The following is a 26,615-nucleotide window of genomic DNA, read 5'->3' as shown; positions in this document are numbered from 1 at the left end:
AATGTAGCAAGCTGCATAACCTGTTTAGGTTTCATCATCTGTCAAAATGGGATCCAATTAATACTATCTACCTTAGCAGGGCTCAAATATTTTGCCTAAGATAATCATTTGTATAAATCAATTTTTTAAAAAAAGGAAAAAAGCAAGTGGTCTAAAAAAACAACAATAATAAAGACAAATAAGACTTGTGGAAATATTTTTACACATACAGGAAAAGAGTTGATATTTTCAAAATAAAGAACTTCTAAAAATAAAGAAGAAAACTTAATGGGGTTCCCGTCGTGGTGCAGCGGAAATGAATCAGACTAGGAACCTTGAGGTTGCAGGTTCGATCCCTGGCCTTGCTCACTGGGTTAAGGATCCGGCGTTACCAAGAGTTGTGGTGTCAGTCACAGACTCGTCTTGGATCCCGCGTCGCTGTGACTCTGATGTAGGCCGGCAGCAACAGCTCTGATTAGACCCCTAGCCTGGGAACCTCCACATGCCATGAGTGCGGCTCTAAAAACACCAAAAAAAAAAAAAAAAAAAGACACTCATCTTCAACAACAACTACAGAAATAAAACTAAACCTAAGAAATAAGACTTAAAAAGCCATCTAAAGAAATGTGAAGATGTCTAAGAAACTGGTACTCTTATATAGTGAGACAGGGAGTACAAACTGAGTCTTTTGCAAATTGATGTATTCTGATTAAAATGAATCAAACTTACTCTTAATTTATATGAGTACATAATGGGACAGGTAAACAAGGATGTTTGCTGCATTTTTTTTCTTAATTTAATCTTTATTGACATTTATGTTAATAGTTATTTCCCTCTTTATATAATTTTATCTTAACATATTTCCTTTTTTTGATGCATTCGTTTGAAATGAACACTACAAATCACAGAATGGTATTTACATAATATAAATTACATACCTATGTATTTAATTTAGCCACATAAAGTCCTAGGACTCTTCTTGTCAGCACTACCTGAAATTTTTTTCTTTATAAATGATACATTATCAGAAAAAATCAATTAATAATTTATATTTTCAAATAAAAAAAGGTACAGATTAGTTTATATATAACATGAGACTTAAACCAGCAAGACTAAATAAATCAAGTTATTACCAGTGAGTGTAATGAAAAAAATTTAAAAAGACCCAGAAGAAAACACAAAACAGCTTTGTGGAACAGGGGTAGTAGCACAGTTTAAGACTGATTAGACTGTTGTTACCTTCAGTTTACCTCAAGAATCCCCTAGCCTATTCTTGTGGAGACAATCTTGCATCCTTTTTCCCATTTTCTAACACAATCAACAACCTCAAGATAACCCTACAAACCAAAACTAACTCTCGAAATGAAGGCAATGACAAAAGTGTCAATGGCAGAGTAAATAATTTAACCTAAAGATTAAGCAGACATTTCTCGGTTTAGAATCATTAGGTGTTATCAAATAGTCATTAACAGAAATTTTTTTTTTAGAGCTGCACTTGTGGCATGTGGAGTTCCCAGGCTAAGGGGCAAATCAAGAGTTGTAGCTGCTGGCTTATACCACAGCCACTGCAATGCCAGATTTGAGTTGCATCTGCGACCTACACCACCGCTCACAGCAACAATGGATCCTTTACATACTGAGCAAGGCCAGGGATCAAACCTGCATCTTCATGGATCCTAGTCGGGTTTGTTTAACCACTGATCCATAAAAGGAATTCCTCAATAATGTATTTTATGTCAAATGGGCCTTTATCATATCAAACCAGTTAGTATTCTATAATGACTACTTACTAATTCCATTGTTTAAGTTTTTAATTCAGAATATTCAATCCTATAAAAATGTACTATTAAAGTAGAAGTTGCCTTTTTATATACAGTCATAGGAATTAAAACTACATTCTAAAAACAAGGCTAAGATTTACATTTCTAGGGTTCATTTTATTCAAAGTTCACAGTTCCTGCCAGCAATAAAGTTCAGGCAAAATTTATGTGTGCATGTTTAAAGAAATTTAACATATCCACATACAAAGAAACAAAAAAGCTCAATATTTCATCCTACCTGTCCTTCCCTTGAAAATTTAAAGGGTGGTTTGTGTTTAATAACGCTTGTTGCAAGCCTCAGGAGTCCTGTAAGGCCATCATCTTCTATATTACCATCTTGATGATCAAGGATCTCCCTGCTACAAAGAAGAACACAAGCAAAATAAGATAGTTATGTAATTATGGCCTTTATGTAATTATGGCCTTAATCTTGTTTCAATCACATTCAATTCACATCAAACCTTACCTTCGAATACAATCAGCCAAATGTCGTGCCAAAGCATCCAGGTCGAGGAGTGTTGTCTTAAAACAATGAGAAAAATATAAAATTCAAGTAATGAATTTTATCTTTAGTATTTCAGAATTATTAAAACAAAAAACTCTTTCAAATAACAAGAATTTGGTTCTTTTAAATTCATTAATATATCAGTTATATTACAAACAATACATAGCTACTCATACATAACATCAATAAAATTATGGTTATAAACATATCATTAACAGTCCTTTAAAAAAGAATGAATATTGGTAATAAATTATGATAGTCATGGTAATTTAATGAAGACACTAGACTTTTTAAAATTTAACCATTTTATTGGGATGTAATTCACATACCACTAAGTTTTTGTTTGTTTTTTTGTCTTTTGCATTTTTAGGTCCACACCTATGGCATGTGAAGGTTCCCAGGCTAGGGGTCGAATCAGAGCTGTAGCTTCCGGTCTACACCATGGTTACAGCAATGAGGATCTGAGCCATGTCTGCGACCTATACCACAGCTTACTGCAATGCCCGAGAACCTGAGTCCTCATGGATACTAGTTGGGTTGTTAACCACTGAGCCACAACGGGAACTCCTAAGGTTTGTTTTTAATATCATCTTCAGAGTAAATTTAAATATAGTTAATTTCAGAAATCTTTAATTCTCATTATAGCTGAGCAACAAAATTAAAATGGACTTCATCAAATAAAACTTAAGAGGATTCCCAAAGAAACTTGTATCTCTAAGAAAGAAAATTAACTAGCAAGCAAGAAATACTAGATTCCAACTTTTAAATCTGCAACCAGAGGGTAACAAAAAAAAAGAAACCAATGTTTATCTGGCACCAACATTTTATGGATAAAGTCAAATGCATTAAACATGTTTTGGGGAGGGGGAGACTAGGATTGCCAGTCAACAGATATAATTAAGCACTAGGAATGTAATGCACAACATAATAAATATAATTTACACTGCTATGTGTTATATATGAAAGTTAAGGGAGGGAAGTGAAGTGCTCATCATAAGGAAAATTTTTTTTTTGTTTCTTTAATTTTGTGTCAATATGAGATGTGATGTTCAACTAAACTTATTGTGGTAATCATTTCATGATGTATATAAACCAAATCATTATACTTACATCTTGAACTTATGTAGTGCTATATGCTAATTACAATTCAATAAAAATCGAAGAAAAAATTTAAAACATGTTCAACATTAATTTTTATAATTATTTCTCAAATGAAAAGGAGAGTAAGAATTCAGATGTAAACTGTTCCTTGAAAGTAGAAAGTCTGAATATTACAGGATTTTTAAAATGTGAAGTGTATATACTGGACTTTCACAGAAACACATGAAAAAAAACTGAAAAAAAATGTTTCCTAAATAATGCGTCTTTTTCAAATGTTTCTTTTTTTTTCCTGACATCAATGAGATGTATTTTAGCTTACTAAATTTACAATAAAGAAAAAAATTTATGCAGCAAGTTTGTTTTTGAAATCAACTTGTTTTGAATATTTGTTTGGACAGAAGTATCATATTAGTCTCCTATAAGAAAATTAGGAGATCAGCAAACTGACGGAGGTTTCTTTAGCTTAAAGTAACTGGTTTTTGTTTTTTCTTTTTCAGCCACCCCTGTGGCATATGGAAGTTCTTACGCCAGGGACTGAATCCTAGCCAGAGCTGTGAGCCACATCATAGCTGCAGCAACACCAGATCCTCAATCCACTGTGCCAGGCAGTGAATTGAATCCACTGTGCAACAGCAGTAACTCCTAGCTTAAAGTAACTTTTATTTGAATTGCAATTTTATTTTACATACTCAGAATCCACTTGCTATTTATAGAAAGCTGTATATTTTAAGTCTAAATTTCATGCTTCAAGGAAGATTTTACATCCACAAATCTTATTCAGAAGATACCAGAAACTACTTACATGTACACCAAGTGAAGATATTTCAACTAAGGTCAAAGTAAAACTGAAGAAAGGAATTAGAGCATAACAGAAAGGTACAAACACAGTAGAAAAACAATGGCATTTTCAATTCACTACAGATTGATTAAAATGACCTTAATAATAAGGACTTACATGTTCATGAACATATATGTGCATAATTCATCTCTTAACAAGATAATGTCAATTTTCTGAACATACCTGACTAGCATCCTTTATATGTATATTGTCAATTAATTTGCACAACAACCAAAAATATTCTTTACATCCAGGTTTTAACATTGGTTCTTCTTCATAATCATCTATCTATTAAAAAAAAATTTAAACTTTGTGAAAATATTTTAAAAGGGGGAATAACTTAAAATTACATTTTACAAACTACAGGCTCTATAAAAAATTAAATCTCTACAAACTCAATACTATTTAAAATTTAACAAAAAAAAATGTAGAGAACATTTCCAGTTTCTATAAAATTAGAGTAACTAGATACATAAAGTGAATAATAAGAAAAGTTTCAGAGAAATAATACTCTCAAATTACTTATAACCTACTTGGAAAGAATATGAATAACCTATAAATGCTAAATAATCTAATAGCAACTAAAAATTCAAAGAAAATGTACAAGGAATAGAAACCTATAGAAAATGAGTAAATATAAATCTACCCACAAGCAATGGTCTATTATAGTTTTGAAATCTGAAAATAAAGAATGCATTACATTCCTTACATAGTCAACGATAGTAAATATGGAGAAAAATGTAAATCCTACGATGCATCATACTTCTGGGATGAGTAAAATTAACTTACTAAGCTCTGGATAAATCATGTGCTATTGAGAATTCAGAGTAACATACATAAAACAACCATGAATGAATAAGAAGAAAGCTAAATTTATGAAGTTTTTATCATTCAACTTTTAAATTTTTTTGGCTTTTTTTTTAAGGGCTACAGCTGCAGCATATGGAGGTTTCCAGAATATGGGGTGGAGTCGGAGCTGTAGCCACTGGCCTACACCACAGCCACAGCAACGTGGGATCCAAACCATGTCTGTGACCTACACCACAGCCCATGGAAACACCAGATCCTTAACCCACTAAGAGAGGTCAGGGATTGAACCTATGTCCTCATGGATGCTAATCATATTTGTTTCCGCTGAGCCATGACAGGAACTCTGCCACTTTTAATTTTTTTGGTCAAGCCCACAGCATGGAGAAGTTCCAGGGCAAATGATCAAACCTGTGCCACGGTAGTGACCCAAGCCACAGTGGTGACAATGCTGGATCCCTAACTCGCTAGGCTACCAGGGAACTCCCTCATCCACCTTATTAACACACGAGGCTTAGAATCTAGTAAGGACAAATGCTATTTCCAAAACAGAATATCCCAGAGAGCTGAAACTAAAGCACACAGATTACATCCCTAGATATAACATGGACATAATATGTCACAATGCTGTCACTTTAAGAACTCTATAACTACTATCCTCCTAGTGAAAACTATAGATAGTAAACAAGTAATGGAAATTACATGGACAGATAATACAATGATAAACCTGGGGCAAAGGAAACTGCAGAAATAGGAAACTGCTCCTAAACACAGTAAAATCTTACCCTGATAGGTTTGAGTGCCTGAGCATCAGGAAGAAATTTCAATAATGTTGAGGCAGCCAGCAGCAAAAAAGAGCGATTGATTGAGTCTCCTCCATCCAGTCCTGACAGAGACAACTTATAAAGACCATTGCAAGACTCATGACGAACTGCAGTCTAAATGAAAAAAGAAAGTTCCAAAGATAGTCTGAGTTAGTATTAAGAAGTTAATCTTGATGTTAATTAAATGGCAGAAACAACGTTAGGTGGCTTCTTTAGTAACATATTTTAAAATGCAATGTCCTAATCACATATTCATGCATGTAAATAATATATGATCAAATGAAGTACCCCAATGTACATAGTAATAAGTAAAACATTTTATAAATTCGCAAATATGGTCATAAAAACAAACCAAGTAAACACAAGAATAGACAAATACAAAAGGGATTGAAAAGACAATATGCATAATAATTTACATGATTAAGTACATGAAAAATACTTTCAGAAATAGAAGAAACTTCAACCAAAACATTTAACATATTTTACAATCTTTTTTTTTTTTTTTTTGCTATTTCTTTGGGCCGCTCCCGCGGCATATGGAGATTCCCAGGCTAGGGGTCGAATTGGAGCTGTAGCCCCCGGCCTACGCCAGAGCCACAGCAACCACAGCAACACAGGATCCGAGCCACGACGGGAACTCCTAACATATTTTAAAATCTTGTCCAAATGTCACAACAATTACTTGGGAGAAGGTCAGAATAGGAACACATATGCATTCAATACAGAGCTAATAATATTAGAAAATGTACTCTAAAAAAGATGTGACTGGAGGTCCCACCGTGGCTCAGTGGTTAACGAATCCAACTAGGAACCATGAGGTTTCAGGTTCAATCCCTGGCCTTGCTCAGTGGGTTAAGGATCCGGCGTTGCCGTGAGCTGTGGTGTAGGTTGATGACGCGGCTCAGATCCTGCTTTGTTGTGGCTCTGGCATAGGCCAGTGGCTACAGCTCTGATTAGACCCCCTAGCCCGGGAACCTCCATATGCTGCAGGTACGGCCCTAGAAGAGACAAAAAAAAAAAAAAAAGATGTGACTACTGTGGGTAACTGTATTAGTAAGATTGTTTTCTACTATTTCATTTAGGAATATGGGTTGAGTAAATCAACATATAATTAATGAAAATGATACTGCCTTTAGTATCAACACTTAAATCAAAAGGAAAAATATTTAACTTATTTTTAGCCTCTTCCATATCCAAGGATGCACTCTAACAGAAAAAGCAAAAGAAACTTCTCTAAAACATCAATTACGAAAATAAATGCTCAAGTCCTTCCAAACACCCCCTCCAAAAAAAAGACTATAACAAACACTGAAAACAAAAGTGTCACAATGTAAACAAACATTGCAGAAAAAGACAAATATGAATGCTAAGAATATTCAATGCTCACACATCAGTGTACATGGTTCAAAACACTCTAGATCACTCAAGTACATTCCAGGTAGCATGATACATTTATGGAATCATGCTCACTTGTTTCCATTAGCTCTTCTATTATCAATTTAATACTATGAAAAAACATGAAGAGTAATACTAATCTTCAATCTTTAGCTTACCTCAGGAATAAGGAGAGTCAATTTCTTCAGCCAATCCTGTAAATGATCACTATCAGCAAGGCTAGATTTCACTAAAGAACAGCAATGAGCCCAACTCACCAAGAGCCACATTGAATAATGTGAAACTAAAGAGAAATCGGGAAAAAAATAATTTAGTCGGGAAAAAAATAATTTAGTCTAAAGGCTTGTGCTATAAAGAGAAAAAAATGCTCATTATTAAAAATATTGTACATAAACTTATCTAGTCTTCCAAATCTTTATCTATTAAAAATTAACTTTGTGGAACCCTTACCTTCATGTCTAGACCTGTGATCAGACTGAGCTTTCAAAACTCTGTAAAGTAAGAACACATCACCACCAATAATTAAATTCAGCAATTAATTAAAATAACTCAATTTATTACCACAAACCCTTTAACTTTCCCTGTCCCTCAAGAGATTAGACTTCACAAAAGGCACTAATTTATTTCCTATAGTTTTCATTTTTTATCTGAAGAATCACTGGCAAAATCTTACTACAGCAAACACCAAATGACTAGTCAGATTTAATAAAATCTGAGCGAATCCCACATTGACTGAAGCGAACACTTATAAAATACTAAAGCCTTGGTTACTAAAGAGAAATATATTACTAAAAGGAATGTTATAACAGTTTAGAGTCTGAACTTAAGAGTTTAGACTCTAAATACAATGGCATAAAATGCCCTTCCTTTGTTTTATTAATGCCAATGCCAATTTCTATCAGAAATGGTTAAAAGCAAATTATTGAAAATGACTAACTTAATTCCATATTATTTCGCTTCTATTTTTCCCCATGATATTTTAGTAACTTTAATGGAAAACGTCTTACCTCAATTTAAAAACTCAACACTAAATTTTTTTTTTTTTTTTTTGGCCACACCTGCAACATGTGGAAGTTCTGGGGCCAAGGAATTGAACACGCACCACAGAAGTAACCAGACAGCAGTGACAATGCTGGATCCTTAATGGGCTGTTCCACAGTAGAAATCACCAAATTTTTCATTTTTAACAAGACCAGTACAGAGCAATTTATAATCTGCCTTATAAATAAACTAAATTTTTTTTAAAGACACTGATCTCTAACATTCCCATATTGCTATAATTAACAAAATCACCTTTTAAAATCTCAAATACAAGACTTACCCATATTGATTTAAAGTAAAAGGTACTAAAAAGTTAAAACATATAAATCAAGTAGCTGGCCATATTTCACATTTAACTTTTATTATCATAGTGGCTTAATATATTTAACTTTATTACCAAGAGCAACCTACCCATCTATCTTTTAAATCTGTAGCAACCTAAGATTTTTTGATAATAGGCAAAAGGTTCATTTTAGCTACCTTAATTTAGATAAACCTCCCAGCACCATATAAACAGATGATGAAGGCTTATGAAAAGACAATGGCACAGGGCAGGAGCAAGAAAACATGCAGGTTGAGGGTGGGGGGCCCTCACATTACAAAGACTGTAATGAGATCTTTAAGAATGGAATCAAGAATTGCTAGAGAACCAGCTTTAATAGCAGCAAAATATGTGTTTTAACAGAGGACAAGGAGGAAGATTAAGAATCATTTAACTGGAGAGTAAAGGGTACTTGGTGTACAAATTGTATTTTTTTATTTTTATTTTGTATTACTTAATGAATTTTATTATATTTATAGGTATACCACAATTATCACAACCCAATATTATAGCATTATCATCCCCAAACCACAACAGATCCCCCCACCCCCAACCTGTCTCATTTGGAAATCGTTTTTCAAAGTCTGTGAGTCAGTATCTGTTCTGCAAAGAAGTTCATTGTGTCCTTTTTTTTAGATTCCATATGTAAGAGATAGCATTTGATGTTGGTGTCTCATTGTCTGACTTCACTTAGCATGATAATTTCTAGATCCATCTATGTTGCTAAAAATGCCGTTATCTCTTTCCTTTTAATGGCTGAGTAGTATTCCATTGTGTATATGTACCACATCTTCTTTATCCACTCCTCTGTCGGTGGACATTTAAGTTGTTTATAAAATGTATTTTATCATACAAATCAAGGTCATGTTATAGCACTTTCTTTGTTTCTCCACATTATCTATTTGTATGTTTAAAAAATAATGAGGTAAGGTACCTGGCACTGACAATAATAGGCAAAATCAGATATAGTTCATATAGAACTTAAGAGTCCAGTGAGGTAAAGCTGGACTTAAAATAATCATGCTACTTATATACAACCATTGCTATGAAGGTGACTTTTTTTTTAGGGCCAAACCAGTGGTATTTGGAGGTTCCCAGGCTGGAGTCGAATCCAAGCTGCAGCTGCCGGCCTACACCACAGCCACAGCCACACCAGATCTGAGCCATGTCTGCAACCCACACCACAGCTCATGGCAACACCAGATCCTTAACTCACTGAGCGAGGCGAGGGATCAAACCTGCATCCTCATGGATACTAGTCAGATGTGTTTCTGCTGAGCCATGGCTGGAACTTTTTTTTTTTTTTTTTTTTTTAAATGGCTGCACCTACAGCAGATCAGTTTCCAGGCCAGGAACTGAATCCAACCTGTAGATGTTGCAATGCCACATCTTTTAACCTACTGCGCAAGGTCAAGGATTGAACCTGCGTCTCTCAGCAACCTAAACTGACGCAATCCGATTCTTAACCCACTGCACCAAAGAAGGAACTCCAAAGGTAACTTTTTTTTTTTGCTTTTTAGAGCTGCACCTGTGACATATGGAAGTTCCCAGCCTAGGAGCTGAATTGGAGCTGCAGCTGCTGGCCTACACCACAACCACAGCAATGCAGGATCTGAGCCACATCTGTGACCTACATCACAGCTCATGGCAACACCGGATCCTTAACCCAATGAGCGAGGCCAGGGATTGAACCCTCATCCTCATGGGGCCACAACAGGAATTCACAAAAGTGACTTTTCAAAGCATTTAAAAACAAGTAACTAGCTATTAGCAATAAATAAAGTTAATAAGCATTTTTACAGCTATTTACATTAAAAGAACAAAATAATGCCATTTGCAGCAACATGGATGGAACTAGAGACTCTCATACTAAATGAAGTAAGTCAGAAAGAGAAAGACAAATGTCATATGGTATCACTTATATCTGGAATCCAATATATGGCACAGATGAACCTTTCCACAGAAAAGAAAATCATGGACTTGGGGAAGAGCTCGAGGTTGCCAAGGGGGTGGGGGAAGGAGCAGGATGGATTGGGAACTTGGGGTTAATAGATGCAGACTATTGCCGTCGGAATGGATAAGCAATGAGATCCTGCTGTGTAGCACTGTGAACTCTATCTAGTAACTTATGATGGAGCATGATGATGTGAGAAAAAAGAATGTATACATGTATAACTGGGTCACTATGCTGTACAGTAGAAAACTGACAGAACATTGTAAACCAGCTATAATGAAAAAAAATTACATAAACTTTTTTAAAAAATAAAGCTATTTACATTAGCTTTGTAATTCATTTGAGGACAACAGCCAACTTCAGCTCAACAACACACCTTCAGAATATATCTCTTGAAAATTAATTCTACATACTTTAACCTTATTTATGTGATTATTTAAGGCAAACAGGTTCTCATGAATTAACAATTATCATTTATATATTATTAAAATTCTGTACATTATTTCAAAAAATCTCCAACGCAGCCCACATAAATGAGATCATTTTAACATATTTAAACTATATTCTTAAACACATTATTTCTAGTTTTACCTACTGAGGGCCTAGAAGCTTCAGGAAACACTAACAGCAGTTAGTACCCATGTTTTGCAGGTTTTCCACCAACAGGAACTAGGGCTTCTTAAGGAAATGCTGATTACAGAACAAAACAGGGAAACTCCAAGCCTGGAAGATCTTGAAGTGACAGAAAGGAAAAAAAAAAGACTCCTCTCCTCTCCTCAAATAATGGGGACATAGCCAAAGGACACATGAACAAGACTGAAGAAGCCAACTCAGGTATAATTTGAGCTAAGGGAACAGTAAGAATAATAAATTATATTGAATGATTAAAAAAATCAAAATTGATACTAAATAAAAGGTAGAAAAAGATCTTCCGTACAATAGAATGTCAAATAATAAACATAAAATGAAAGGTAAGAGTTAGAAAATCACTAGGTTGCAAATATTATACTAATATTTAATTAAGGTAAGATTATCACTGAATTTTAAAAGTCAAGAATTAAAGTTTCATGAGAATCAGGAAATTGAAGCAGTTGCAAAATACCTTCCCACAGGGTTACTTTTAATCAGAAAAGAAAAATCAGAAATTTGATTGTAGAGAAACTTGGAGGAAATCAGATTAACTGATCAAAATTATTATCATTAATAAAAGACAAACTGATACTACCAGGATGCATTGGGAAAGCTACATTACTTGTGGGATATCCTGCTAAAAAGTGTAATCTGCATCTAATTAGAATCAGAAAGACCTAAATTGAAAGGCTTTATAAAGAATTGACCTATATACATGGAATGGATGGTCAAAAAAGGACCTGCCGTATAGCACAGGAAACTACACCCAATATTCTATGATGACCTACACAAGAAAAGAATCTGAAAAAAATGGATATATGTATGTGTATAACTGAATCATTCAGAAATCATCACATTTTAAATCAACTATACTTCAATAAAATTTAAAAAAAAAAAGAATTAGCCTATAATACTTGGAAATGTCTGTATCATGAAAGCAAGTCTAAAAGTATCCTCGATTAAAGGAAATGGAAGAAATATAACTACTAAACAGAGTATGTGATCCTGGACCAGGAAAAAGCTGCTGTAAAAGAATGTTAATGGGACAATTTGAGTATGGACTATGTGTTAGATAATATTACATTAATGTTAAAATTTTCAAACTTAAGTACTTAATTATATTTGTTAAGAAAATATCCTTGGTCTTAGGAGACACATCAAACTATTTATGGGTAAATGATCATGATGTCTAAACTCTTACAAGATTCAGGATAATATGTAAATAAATGCGTGCACAGACAGAGAAAATGCATGCTCATGATAAAGTAATAAAAATGTAGATAACAATATGCAAATCTAGTTAAGTGATGAGAGTTCACTAAAACACCCTAACAATTTTTTCTTTTAGATTTTAAATTTTTCTAACTGAAAATTTAAAGCACTATATTCTTACTAAAAAAAAAAAATATATATATATATATATATAAATTATGTAGAAACTTCATACCTAGGAGCCAGATTATCATATGTATAAGCAACAGACATGAGTCGCTGAATCAAACTTGTTCCTTGGACAAGAACAAGAAATACCTTCAAAACAAAAACATAAAAAAACCTATAAATACACTAAGACACAAAACTATTTTTAACCAAAGACTCCAAATTACCGTAATTTTTACTTATAAAAAAAAAGAGTAGCTTTAAAATGGTTATTGGAAAATACTATAAAATATTAAGTATTAGAAAACCAGATTTCTGTAACCAAAGAACAGCAACTTTAAAAAGAAAATACTGAAAATTTGGAAATATATATGCAAATCCTTTATTTATATTTGATTTACAGATTATCTGCATGACATCCAATAAATTAAGAAAAATATTATATATATTACATGTCATTGGATTTTCTTGGGCAGTAGGTAAAATAACATTTTTCACTTTTGAAATTAGAAAAAAAGTCAAGCAGTGGCAGTTTGGTCAACCATCCTGAAATAAATATAGAAAAGAATACACCACAGATTAAGAGCATGGATTCTAGGTTTAAAATCTTGAGGTTCAATGTTCAGTTCACTAACTTTCAAGTTCCATGACTTTAATGTGTAATTTCTAGGTTCTAGTTCTTTATCTATAAAGTGAAAAAAATACCTGCTAACGTAAGAATTATTGAATCCCTTCTAAAATAGAAGGGAATAGCAACAAATCTGTCCCTGGCAAAAAGGGGAAAGCTTCAAGAAAAGCTGTATTTAGGTTAGAATTTGAAGGTTCATTTTGGAATTTGAACCTTCTAAAAAGGCCATTAAAGGAGAACAAGTGAAATAATGCACAACGGTACATTATTACAAGAAAAAGTATTCTTCCTTGCTATCAGATGCTTTTATCAACAGAATTAGCATAAAAAAAATTTTTCCCCAAATAGCTTAGATTCACATACTAAGTCCTAATTACTATGATAAACAAATGAAAATATATAAAATATGCTCTTTTCCAAACTACAAAAACGTAACACTGGCATGTGTGAAGGAAAAAATCTGCACATAAAAAGATAACACATAAAACTATTAATGTTAGTGACCCACGATTTCGGGGAAGGTTCACATGCATATTCTAAATTATTTTCAGTAATTATGAACTTGAATAAGTTTATTTAAAAAACAAGCCAATTATTTAAAAATTCCACATTTGGATATATGTATTTCTATCAGTAACAACCCTGAGGATGGGCAGGTATGAAATGATGTGCCATTCTCAAAAGGTTACAAAATGAAGAAATTTCAAGTAAAAATTCATCTTCATCCTTCCCAAGTTTCCAAGTCACTGACAGAAACAATGGAAGGGCAAATATTTGATCACATAAACATCAATCTACAGTCAAAAAGAATTCTAATTGTATTGCTGGAGATGCTGGTTATTGTGTGATCTTCTTTTAGCTCTAAATCTACCAAACTGGGTACCTGCTGTATAATGTGAGGGCTGGTACATTATAAACTAAGTTCCTTCTCTGCCAGCTGGCTTCCCACCAGCTTTGTCAATCTAGGATATTAAAGGGATTACTTCCTTGCTTCTTCTCCTGGCACTGTTCCAGAAGTATTTTAATGGAAAGAGGCAATTGACTTCAGAAGCAGTAATAGAACCACTTTCTTAGAGACCTAAACTCCAGTTCAACAGGACCCCTCCTTTACGCTTCTCATTTCTGATAATCACAGCTTTTCCCATATATTCCTCAACCCCCCCAGAGGGTAGTGAATGGTTTTACTTGCCTCAAAAATCCTTTTTCTATTTTTAGTCCTCCAAACACACATGTGTAAAACCAGTTCTCTATTTTAAATTCGCTCTGTTGAAATACCTAAGGTGGTTTGTTTTCCTGAATGGATTCTGATACACTCAGGGTAAAAATCACTGAGACTAATTAATGAACTCAATCCTATAGTTAGATACCATTAAAATGGCATATAATTAATGCATTCTTGCATTCTGAATGATAAACTGAAATGTTATTACTGCTTCATAATTTCTACTGCTTTAAAATGAAGGCATCAACTCTATTGTTAGGTCATATAGTAGTAATCTGGGATTGTATTTTGTATACATTACTGTATTCACTTTGTAAAAACAAAAATAGAATGTGTATGTATACGTGTGACTGGGTCACCTTGCTGTACAGTAGAAAAATGACATTAGACTAAATCAGCTATAATGAAAAATAAGAAAAATCATTGAATAAAAACAGCAAAAATAAACAAGCTCTCTTAAAACACAAACAGAATTTACTACTACAATTTAATAGTAACTTCTATACTTTACCTCTGTTAATCTGGGTATATGAAGACCCTTTGCATGATCACCAGCAGCCTTCCTTGATTTGCCAGGCCACGTTCTTTTCCTATGGCTCTCTGCTATACCAGACCAGGCAAATACATCATGATAAGCTAAATCCAAATCTGATGGATCTACTGCAAACTGGCATATTAACTTCAGCAAGCAAGCAAGACAGTCTAGCTGCCACTGTGAATAAGAAAAAAATGTCATTTCCCTATATTCATTAATTTAATATGGTCATTATACAACTTGAAATTAAAGCCTGGAAAATAATTACACTTAGTATTTGACCCATGGGGTACAGAAATTTTGCTGCTTGTGTATTATGGTTGGTAAAAATTCAATCTTACAAAGATAAATTTACTAAACACTAGAAAGTATATTTAATGAAATGGAATTGATACTGCATTTCTATTATGAAACCATCATATAAATATATGTAATAGAGAGATACAAGATTTAAAAAAATATACTGCTCAGAATGTACTAAAATTTTTAAAAATTACTAATATGCTAATAAAGATATTTACCAACAAATGCTGGAGAGGGTGTGGAGAAAAGGGAACTCTCCTACACTGCTGGGAATGTAAATCAATACAACCACTATGGAGAACAATATGGAAGCTCCTCAGAAAACTAAAAATAGAATTACCATATGATTTAGCGGTCCACGCTTGGGCATATAGCTGGGACAAAACTGTAATTCAAAAACCTATTATCAGTCTACAGCCATACCACCCTGAACACGCCTGATCTCCTAAAAAACATACATGTACTGCTATGTTCACAGTAGCATTATTCATAATAGCAAAGACAAGGAAACAACATAAAATATCCACTGACAGATGCACGGATAAAGAAGAGGTGGTACATACATACAATGGAATACTACTCAGCCATTAAAAAGAATGATACAGTGCCATTTACAGCAACATGGAAGCAACTGCACATTATCATACTAACTAAGTGAAGTACAAAGAGAAAGACAAATATGATATATTATCACATATATAGAATCTAAAGTGTGGCACAAATGAGAAACAGGACATAAAGAATAGACTGGTGGTTGCCAAAGAAGGGGTGGGGAGAGGGATAGATTGAGAGTTTGGGGTTAGCAGATACAATCTATTAGATTTACAAAGGATTAACAAGGTTCTACTGCCTCGCACAGGGAAGTATATCCAATCTCCTGGGATAGGCCAGGATGGAAAAGAATATTAAAAAGAGAATACACACACACACACACACACACACACACACACACACACACACACACACACACACACACACACACACCCCCCCAAGTCGCTTTGCTATATAGCAGAAATTGGCATAACATTGTAAATCAAGGATAATTTAAAAAAATTTTTAAAGATGTCATTTACCCACAAAATAGAGTTGGGAGCAAAAATATTACAAGTTGTCTCTCCACATAGTGGCATAAATTCTAATATTTTGGAGTGAAAGCAATTCTCATCAATTCTAGAAGTAATTCAACTGAAAACTTTGTGCCATATGTATATTTAAAACAAAAATTTCATTTGTAAAATATCATTTAGTATAAAAAGTAAAATTTTTAAATGACTGAAAGCTCTACTTAAAATTTTTTTTTAATAAAACAATTTCTTCAAATAAGTATCACTTAGGTATGAGAGCCTCAAAGCTCTCTCCTGTTCTCTGCTTTTCCTAATACTACTTCTAAGTGGTATAGCTATACCAATAGACCAGGAAAATAGCAACACCATATAATTGATTTTCAAAATAACTACCAAGAAATTTGAGTGAGAAAAAGTCTTTGTTTCAACAAATGGTGCTAGAAAAACTGGACAGCCATGTGGAATACAGCAAAACCTCAACGTCACTCAAGCTACATATATAAAAACTTAACTCAAAACATATCACAGACCTAAATGTTAAAGATAACTATAAAACTTACTGAAGAAAACAAAGGACAAAAATATTTGTGATTGTGGAACAAAGATTTTCTCACTAGGATACAAATCTTGTCAAAATTGAAAACTTCTCTGCTTAAAAGACACAGTCAATATAAAGAAAAAGTAAACCACATATTGAATACACATAATCCTGGTACATATACTGATCAGCAAATTTGTCCAAATTGATTAAGGGAAAGAATCTTAGAACTCTTTACTAAGAAAAAACAAAACAAAACAAACCCCAAACAGATAAAACAAAAAAAGCCATGACATGAAGAGACACTTCACATAAGAAGATAAAAAATATGGTAAATATGAAACTTAAGGAATACAGCAAAAGCAATGTTAATGAGGGAATTTATACCTATAGATGTTTACATTCAAAAAAAACAAGAAAGGTATCAAAAATCTAACTTTACAGCTAAGGAACTACAAAAAGAACAAACTAGACCTAAAGCTAGTACCACGATGAAGAAAATAAAATCAGAGCAGAGGTAAACAGAACAGTGAGCAGAAAAACCTGCAGAAAAATCAGTGAAAATAAAAGTTGGTTCTTTGAAATGAACAATGAAATTTATAAGCCTTCAGCTGAAAGGATCGAGAAAAAAAGAAAACCGAAATCACTAAAATTAGAAACAAAAGTGGAAAGAAACATTTTGGGAGATCCTGTTGTGGCTCAGCAGTTTACAAACCTGACTAGTATCCATGAGGATGTGGGTTCGATCCCTGGCCTTGCACAGTGGGTTAGGGATCCTGCTTGCCATAAGCTCGTGTAGGTTGCAGATGTGGCTCCGATACTGCATTGCTGTGGCTGTGGCATAGGCCGGCAGCTGCAGCTCTGATTCAGTCCCTAGTCTGGGAACTCCCATATACTGCAGGTGTGGTCCTAAAATGCCAAAAAAAAAAAAGGAAGATAAAAAGAAAGTGGGAAAATTTCTACTAACTCTACAGAAAAAGAGAAGATTTTAAGAGAGTACTACTACAATTGTTGTAGAGTTCCCACTGTGGCTCAGAGATAACAAACCTGACAAGTATCCATAAGGACTCAGGTTTGATCCCTGGCACCGCTCAGTGGCTTAAAGATCTGGTGTTCCATGAGTTGTGGTGTAGGTCGCAGGTGTGGCTCAGATCTGGAATTTCTGTGGCAGTGGGGCAGGCTGGCAGCTGCAGCTCCAATACAACCCCTAGCCTAGGAACCACCATGTGCCACAGGTGTGGCCCTAAAACGCAAAAAATAAACAAGTAAATAAATATTTTAAAAAATAAAGAATACCAACAATCCTCAAACTTTTCCAAAAAAACTCAAGAAGAGGGAACTTTCTAGCTCATTTGATGAAGCCAGTATGACTCTGATACCAAAGCCAAACAAAACATACTATAAGAAAACTACAGACTAATATTGAACACTGATGCAAAAAGCCCTCAACAAAATATTAGGAAACAGAATTAAACAACATGTATGAAAAGATTATACATCATGACCAAGTGGGATATATCCTTAGAATGCAAGGATGTTTCAACCTAACAAGTTATCAGTATAATACTCCACATCGACACAATGAAGGAAAAGACCCTATCATCTCAATTAATTTAGAAAAGGCATCTGACAAAATCCAACATCCTTTCATGATAAAAACACTTAACAAAACAGGGAGGAAACTACCTCAACATAATAAAAGCCGTATATGAAAAACCCATAGTGAAAACCATACTCAACAATGAAAGACTGAAAGAATTTCTCTCATTAAGATCAGGAACAAGACAAGAATAACTGCTTTTCCCACTTCTATTCATCAAAGTGGTGGAAGTTGTGGCCTGAATTACATGAGAAATCACAAAAGAGAAATTACACAAGAAAAATAAAAAGGATTCAAATTGGAAAAGAAGTACAATTATCTATTTATTAACACAGAAACCCTAAAAACTCCACTCAAAGGCTCTTAAAACTAATAAATGAATTCAGCAAAACAGAAGAATATAAACATACAAAATTCAGTTGCATTTCTATGAACAATGAATACTATAAAAAAGCAATTACAAAGACATGGAGTTCCCGTCGTGGCGCAGTGGTTAACGAATCCGACTAGGAACCATGAGGTTGCGGGATCGGTCCCTGCCCTTGCTCAGTGGGTTAACGATCCGGCATTGCCGTGAGCTGTGGTGTAGGTTGCAGACGCGGCTCGGATCCCGCGCTGCTGTGGCTCTGGCGTAGGCCGGTGGCTACAGCTCCGATTCAACCCCTAGCCTGGGAACCTCCATATGCCGAGGGAGCGGCCCAAGAAATAGCAACAACAACAAAAAAAGACAAAAAAAAAACCTTTAAAAAAAAACAAAGACAACTTCATTTATAATATCGTCAGAAAGAATAAATGCTTAACCAAGGAGCTACTAGACTTCTAAAGCTACAAAACACTGCTCAAAGAAATTAAAAACATAAATAAACAGTAACACATCCCATGTTCATGGACTGGAAGACATTATTAATACATTGATACTACCCAAAGTGATCTACAGATTCAATGCAATCCCTAACAAAATCCTAATGATGTTCCTTGCAAGAAGAGAAAAACCCATCATAAAATTCGTAAGGAATCCCAAGGGACTCCAAATAGACAAAACAATCTAAAAGAAAAGAACAACCCCACTCCCCTTGGGTGAAAAAAAATCACAGCCCACAGAATCCTCAGGGCAGAGCCTCCTTGCCTGCCTGCTTGCATCTCCCATAAGCGTCCTATCTTAATAAATCTATTTCTTGCCTATCAAAAAAAAAAAAAAAGAACAAAAAAAAAGAACAAGATTGGAGGACTCAGAATTTCTGACTTCAAAATTCACTACAAATCTACAGAAATCAATACAGTGAAGTGGGCATAAAAACAGGCAAATAATTTAGAGGAATGGAAGAGAAAGCCCCCAAATTTATCCTAATATATACAGGCAAATGGTTAGTGACAAGGGTGCCATTCACTGAGGGAAATAGTCTTTTCAAGAACAGGTGCTGGAAAGCCTCCACATGCAAAAGAATGAAGTTGGACCCTACCTAACACCACATATACCAATTAACTCAAAACAAATCAAGGTCCTAAATATAAGACCTAAAATAATAAAACTCTTGGAAGAAATATAGGACAAAAAAGCTTCATGATATTTTATTTGGCAATACTTTTCTTGGACAGGATAGCAAAGGCTTTGGTAACAAAAGAAAAAAAACAAGACAATTTGGACTTCATGAAAATTTAACAACTTTGTGCATAAGACTACCCATAGTATCTTTAATATATGAAGAGATATTATAAATAGAGAATCTCAGTGGACTTGAAAGCAATCTGTGTCTCAGGCAGGATGGGCATCTCAGGTGTTGCCAGGCTACAATGTGTCCATATAGTAGTAAAGTGTTCTTAAAACTTTATAGAAGTATCCACAATTTTTTTTACTCTTTTTTGGGGGGAGGGCATGCCAAGCATAACCAAGTACATGATCTTTCTCTTTAGCCATGCTCATACCATGAAAAAATGCCCAAGACAGGGATAAAACCACAGCATAGCAGCAACCCAAGTTGCTGCAATGACAACACTGGATCCTTAACTGGCTGCACCACAGGAGAACTCCAGAGTATCCACAATTTTAAAAGGAAGCAGAGCGAGAAAATCTTCAGCATACGATTCCCTGCATATTTTATTCAAAACTAAACTTAGAGCAGTTTATATAAACAAAAGTCCTATAAATGACATATGGATAATATAAACTACCCATTAAAGATTTCAGTTAAAGTCTCCCACTTTGCCAAAGAACTAAAAGGCACTTTATAATTCTGAAAGATTAGTGGGGCAACAAAGATATGACTAACATTAAAACACAACATACATCTGAGCTATAAGAGAAAGAAAACATTTTTTTTCTCTTATCAGAAAAAATGAAAGAAAAATTGAAAGAAAAAATTTTTCCAGAAAGGAAAATATGTAAAATAAAAATGGAAAAAGGTATTAAAACCACTGGTAAGATAAACAAAATCTCTAAATAGCAGTGTGTTTTTGTTGTTGTTTTGGGGGTTTTCTGGCTATGCCCATGGCATGTGGAAGTTCCCGGACCAGGGATCAAACCCAAGCCACTGCAGCAACCCACGCTGCCGCAGTGACAATGGCAGGCCCTTAACCTGCTGCACCACAACAGAACTCCAGTAATATGTTTTTAAAGTGTACTTTTGTTTGTTAATCTTTTGGACATAGCACCATTTGATAGCAATCAGGAGCATCAGATTTCTAGGTTCTAAGGTAATTCCAAAAAAAAGGTACTAAGAGATTAATATTTGAATGCAATGTTAGATAATGTTACTTTTCTTTGCTGGAGGTCAGGAAACGAGCACTCTTTCCATTTAATACAAAACTGGATTATACAGTGTGGTCTAGCACTATGAATTTTTAAATATTATATGAGCAATTTTACTTTCCTAACATTTATTAAAACAGTGCTTCTTTACATTCACAGTGATAAAGGACCATTTTCTGAAACTTTCATTTTGTTGAGAATCAATAATTTTCTAAAATACTGTAAAAATAATGCAGCGCTATCCAATTGCTGTAAAAATTTCTAAAGGCTTACTCTTAGGTTCTATACCTATTTTACTGCAGACCAGTAAAAAATGATCTGGAAATTCATTTTTCTTTTTAGGGTCACACTCACAACATATGGAAGTTCCAAGGCTTAGGGGTTGAATTGGAGCTGTGGTTGCCAGCCTACACCACAGCCACAGCCACACCTGCGACCTACACCACAGCTTATAGCAACACCGGATTCTTAACCCACTGTGCAAGGCCAGGGATAGAACCTGCATTCTCACAGATACTAGTTGGGTTACAGCTGAGCCACAAAGGGAACTCCTGGAAATAAATTTTTTTTTTTTTTTTTGCCATTTCTTGGGCCACTCCTGCGGCATATGGAGGTTCCCAGGCTAGGGGTTGAATCAGAGCTGTAGCCACCAGCCTACGCCAGAGCCACAGCAGCGAGGGATCCGAGCCGCGTCTGCAACCTACACAACAGCTCACGGCAACGCCGGATCGTTAACCCACTGAGCAAGGGCAGGGACCGATCCCGCAACCTCATGGTTCCTAGTCGGATTCGTTAACCACTGCGCCACCACAGGAACTCCCTGGAAATAAATTTTTGAGTGGTGCTGATATAAAGGAAGAAATGGTCAAAAAAAACTGAATTAAAGAAAAAGGACATAAAGTTTTTCTTAAAAAGTATCCAAATTTAAAACTATAAAAAATGTTAATATATAACTTATCAACCTAAAGGAAAAATGTTTATGAATTACCAGTTTGGAGTCATTAATATTAGCACTTAAAAATTTTGGAGTTTCTGTTGTGACTCAGTGGATTAAGGACTCTATGTCATCTCTGGGAGGATGCAGGTTTGATCCCTGCCCTTGCTCAGTGGGTTAAGGATCCAGCGTTACCATAAGCATATGTTGGAGATGCAGATCAGATTCAGTGCTGCTGTAGCTGTGGCGTAGGCCCCAGCTGTGGCTCCTTTTGGACCCCTGGCCTAGGAACATCTATATGCCGCAGTTGTAGCTGTAAAAAGAGAAAAAATAAATTTTAACAGAGTTAACATGGAGCTCTCTTACCGCATAATTAGTTCATCAGACTCCTTATTTTTTCTTAAATTTATCTGTACTGTACACTACACTCTTTTACCACAATAAAGTCTGCAGCAAAAGTTACACTTGCTAATGGGAAATGCAAGTGGCTTATTAGAAAAAAAAAACATTATAACTGGTCAAAATGTTAATTTTCACTTACCACAGTCCAGGATTCCTGCTCTTTTGGCTCTAGAATTCCAGAATTAAAAATTTCTAATAACTGTTGAAGCCCTCCAGCAGCAACAAACTGTAAGCAATTATGAGAGTAATGTAAGAGAAGTAATGTAGTAAAGACCTGCTTTTTGATTCAGTAACTAAATGTGTGTGTAAAGAGAAATATATCTTTCCTATAGGAAATTATTCTTTGATTCAAATAACCAATATAACATCTATAAAATTAAGTATCAACTTTATTTTCAAGACTTTTTTTAAAAAAATTCTTGCAAAAATCTGTATATATCTATCTATCTATCTTTACATTCCATTAACCACTCAATCTCAGACACTGGGATGTTCTAACACAGCATTCCAATGAAGGGGAAAAAAAGTACTAAAAATAGAAGCCCTGGAGTTCCCGTCGTGGCGGAGTGGTTAATGAATCCAACTAGGAACCATGAGGTTGTGGGTTCGATCCTTGGCCTTGCTCAGTGGGTTAAGGACCCGGCATTGCCGTGAGCTGTGGTGTGGGTCGCAGACATGGCTCTGATCCCGTGTTGCTGTGGCTCTGGTGTAAGCCAGTGGCTACAGCTGTGATTAGACCCCTAGCCTTGGAACCTCCATATGCTGTGGGAGCGGCTCAAGAAAAGGCAAAAAGACAAAATAAATAAATAAATAAAATAGGAGCACCAAAGCATTAAACAATCTCAGTTTATTATTGTGAGTAGAGTAATACCTAATTTTTAAACCATGCTTTATTTAAATGATAAGTTTAAAATAGTAATTATGGTACCTACTTTGGAAAATTAGAAATAACTTATTTTTACCAATGCACTATAAAACACATATGGTCAAACCTTGCAACTCCAGGAATTTTTACTATTTTCCACTTGATCTTCACTTGAATCATCTGAATCTGGATAAAGATCACTATAACTTCCCTGTGGGAATGTCAAAAACAAACAAATAAATAAAGGTGACATCTGGACAAAACTATAATTCAAAAAGATAGATGCACCTCTACATTCACAGCAGCACTATTCACAATAGCCAAGACATGGAAACAATCTAAATGTCCACTGACAGATGAATGGATTAAGAAGATGTGGTACATAAATAACAATGGAATACTACTTATCCGTAAAAAAAGAATTAAATAATGCCATTTGCAGGAACATGGATGCAACTAGAGATTCTCAAAGTAAGTCAGAGAAAGACAAACAATGTATGATATCACTTACATGTGGAATCTAAAATATGGCACAAATGAAGCTATTTACAAAACAGAAATAAACTCAGACATTCCAAACAGACTTGTGGTTGCCAAGGGGTAGGAGGGATTGGGAATTTGGGGTTAAAAGATGCACGTTATTACATTTGACTGGATAAGTAATGAGTCCCTACTGCACAGGGAACTATATCCAATCTCTTGAGATAGACCATGATGGAAGATATAGTACAAGAAAGGGAATGTGTATATATGTATGACTGGGTCACTTTGCTGTACAGCAGAAATTTGCACAACATTGTAAATCAATCATACTTTAATTTAAAAAAATAAATAAAGGAGGCAGGAGAATTAAAAGATAATGTACTCCAGAATTTTGTTCCCGAGATGAAACAAACATTTAATGATAATAATGGAAATGCAATTACCGTAGATTCTCTCCTTATTCTTCTGTTAGGTTTTCCCAATGCTTCAATAATTTCCAGTGCATATAACAGCTTATGAGCACTCTTAATTTTGAGCAGTTCTTTCCAATTTGGTGCATCATTATTCTTAAATTAAAAAGAGAAGAACACAAGTTTCTCAAACCAAATTACAGAATACCCTCCAAAATAACTTAAAAGAAACTGACGCTACATTAAAACTTAAATGTTACATATATACTGAAATATATTCAAATAAGTGAAGACTAATTATATTATCATTGGTACTAATCATTTGCTTGAAACACCAACTATTCATTAAATTTTTAAAAAATTAATACAAAAACAGGAGTTCCTCTGCAGCTCAGCAAGTTAAAGATCCAGTGTTGTCCACTGACAGATAAATGGATTAAGATGCAGTACATAAATAACAATGGAATTACTGTTATTCCAGTGACTGCTGTGGCCTGGGTCACCACTGTGGTGCAGGTACTGTCCCTCACCCAGTAACTTCCACATGTCATGGGCGTGGCCATAAAAAAAAAAAGAAACTAATACGAAAGCAGTAGCATAGAAAAACATTTTATCTGTTAATCTCCATGACTGCTGAGCTAGTTTACCATCTTCCCAATGAAAAAAAAAATTGCAGCTTAGTTGAATGTGTGAACTTTCAAGGATACAGAAGTAATATGATCTATAACAAATACTTATAAGTGACACCCACCCATTTAAAAAGTCATATATGAATATATAAACTTAAAAATACTGTTCTTTTCTACTCTCAATTTATCAAAGTGTTATTCCCACTTAATGTGCATCCTTGACAACAATATTATTATTTGAGCTATACTGAATCATCAACCACCATTTTCCAGGCCCATCTTCTTCACTTTTAAGTTGTTTTAGACACAGGACCTTGTGAAATCACATAAAACATTCTGAATCATAGATAACTATTAGTATAAAATCAGAACATTATTTTTCCATTAGTTCTATAGGTGCTCTGTTGATAACGCCACAAAAAAAAACCCTCCTTTTATAAAGCTTTTTTTATTTTTTACTTAATTTTTTTGTCTTTTCTAGGGCGGCACCTGTGGCATTTGGAGGTTCCCAGGCTAGGGTTCTAATTAGAGCTGTAGCCACTGACCTACACCAGAGCCACAGCAGCATGGGATCCAAGCCACGTCTGTGACCTACACCATAGCTCACAGCAACACCAGATCCTTAACCCACTGAGCAAGGCCAGGGATTGAACCTGCAACCTCATGATTCCTAGTCAGATTTGTTAAACACTGAGCCACAATGGGAACTCCTAAAGCTTTCTTAAAAAATTTTTTTAATTTTAACAGACATCTTTACAAAGATATCTAACACTTAATATGTGAACTCAAGCCTCTGGGGAATATTAATAGCTACATATTAAGTTTCTTTGCCTCATTTTCCCCTAATTCTATCAGTTGACTTATATAAACATTTAAAACAAGCACTGATACAATGCCATTAAACCATAGTGTATTTTCCCTAAACATTACTTTTTGTTGTAAAAAAAAAAAAAGAAATGTTGGTATTCTTCCTGTGGCACAATGGGATTGGCTATGTTTCTGGAGCTCTGACGCACAGGTTCGATCCCCAGATCGGCATGCAGTGGATTAGGGATCCAGTGTTGCTGCAGCTGTGGCATAGTTGACCAGCATAGCTCAGATCCAATCCCTGGCCTGGCAACTCCGTATGCCGTGGAGTGGCCAAAAAAGACAAAAGGAAAAAAAAAAAGGCAATATTCACAACATTTAATATGAAGAAACATTTAATATAAAGGCTAATATTAATTCATAATTTTCTAACGATAATTTTAGCAAACATCTTGCCTTATATTTAGCCCCTATCATTCAGCCTCACAAATAAATATATGAACATTAAAAAACACTAGCACTTTTTAACCTATTAAGTGGGCAAAATTTTACTGAGGTTACAGGTTAACAAGTAATATCATTCACTGCCAGGAGGAATGTAAACTAGTACCATCCTCCAAGAGAGTAAAAGGATTCTGTGAACTTACCTGTTCATCTGAGATATTCTGGAATGCCATCAACATGTTAGGACATGTAGGAAGAAGCATCAGTAGCTCCCACACACGCCTAGAGAGGTTTTCTGCATGAAGATGAAGTTCTTCACATCTTAAGCTCTATATAAATGAGAACACCTGCTTATCAAGACATCAGGGTTTTTTTAAAAAAAAAGTTTGAATAAAATCACTATCAAATT

General features: G+C 34.7%; 1 protein-coding gene across 5 annotated transcripts in view; it reads right to left on the bottom strand.

Annotated features, from left to right (window-relative positions):
• USP34 (ubiquitin specific peptidase 34) overlaps nt 1-26,615 on the bottom strand; it is a 256,844-nt gene that overhangs the window by 83,107 nt on the left and 147,122 nt on the right. For all 5 annotated transcript variants that reach the window (XM_047781997.1, XM_047782001.1, XM_047781996.1 and 2 more), the window contains 12 exons: nt 26,410-26,535; nt 24,360-24,482; nt 23,561-23,644; nt 22,708-22,794; nt 14,958-15,158; nt 12,664-12,746; nt 7,720-7,760; nt 7,428-7,552; nt 5,836-5,988; nt 4,427-4,531; nt 2,266-2,321; nt 2,038-2,158 (listed from right to left, as the gene is read on the bottom strand). In XM_047781997.1, coding sequence (XP_047637953.1) covers nt 2,038-2,158; nt 2,266-2,321; nt 4,427-4,531; nt 5,836-5,988; nt 7,428-7,552; nt 7,720-7,760; nt 12,664-12,746; nt 14,958-15,158; nt 22,708-22,794; nt 23,561-23,644; nt 24,360-24,482; nt 26,410-26,535 — 1,305 coding nt within the window. The remainder of the gene's footprint in view (nt 1-2,037; nt 2,159-2,265; nt 2,322-4,426; nt 4,532-5,835; nt 5,989-7,427; nt 7,553-7,719; nt 7,761-12,663; nt 12,747-14,957; nt 15,159-22,707; nt 22,795-23,560; nt 23,645-24,359; nt 24,483-26,409; nt 26,536-26,615) is intronic.

The sequence above is a fragment of the Phacochoerus africanus genome, chromosome 5 (assembly GCF_016906955.1).
Source record: "Phacochoerus africanus isolate WHEZ1 chromosome 5, ROS_Pafr_v1, whole genome shotgun sequence".
Taxonomy (NCBI): Eukaryota; Metazoa; Chordata; class Mammalia; order Artiodactyla; family Suidae; genus Phacochoerus; species Phacochoerus africanus.
Note: the sequence above shows the minus strand (reverse complement) of the source record. Positions and strands in the feature narration are given on the sequence as shown.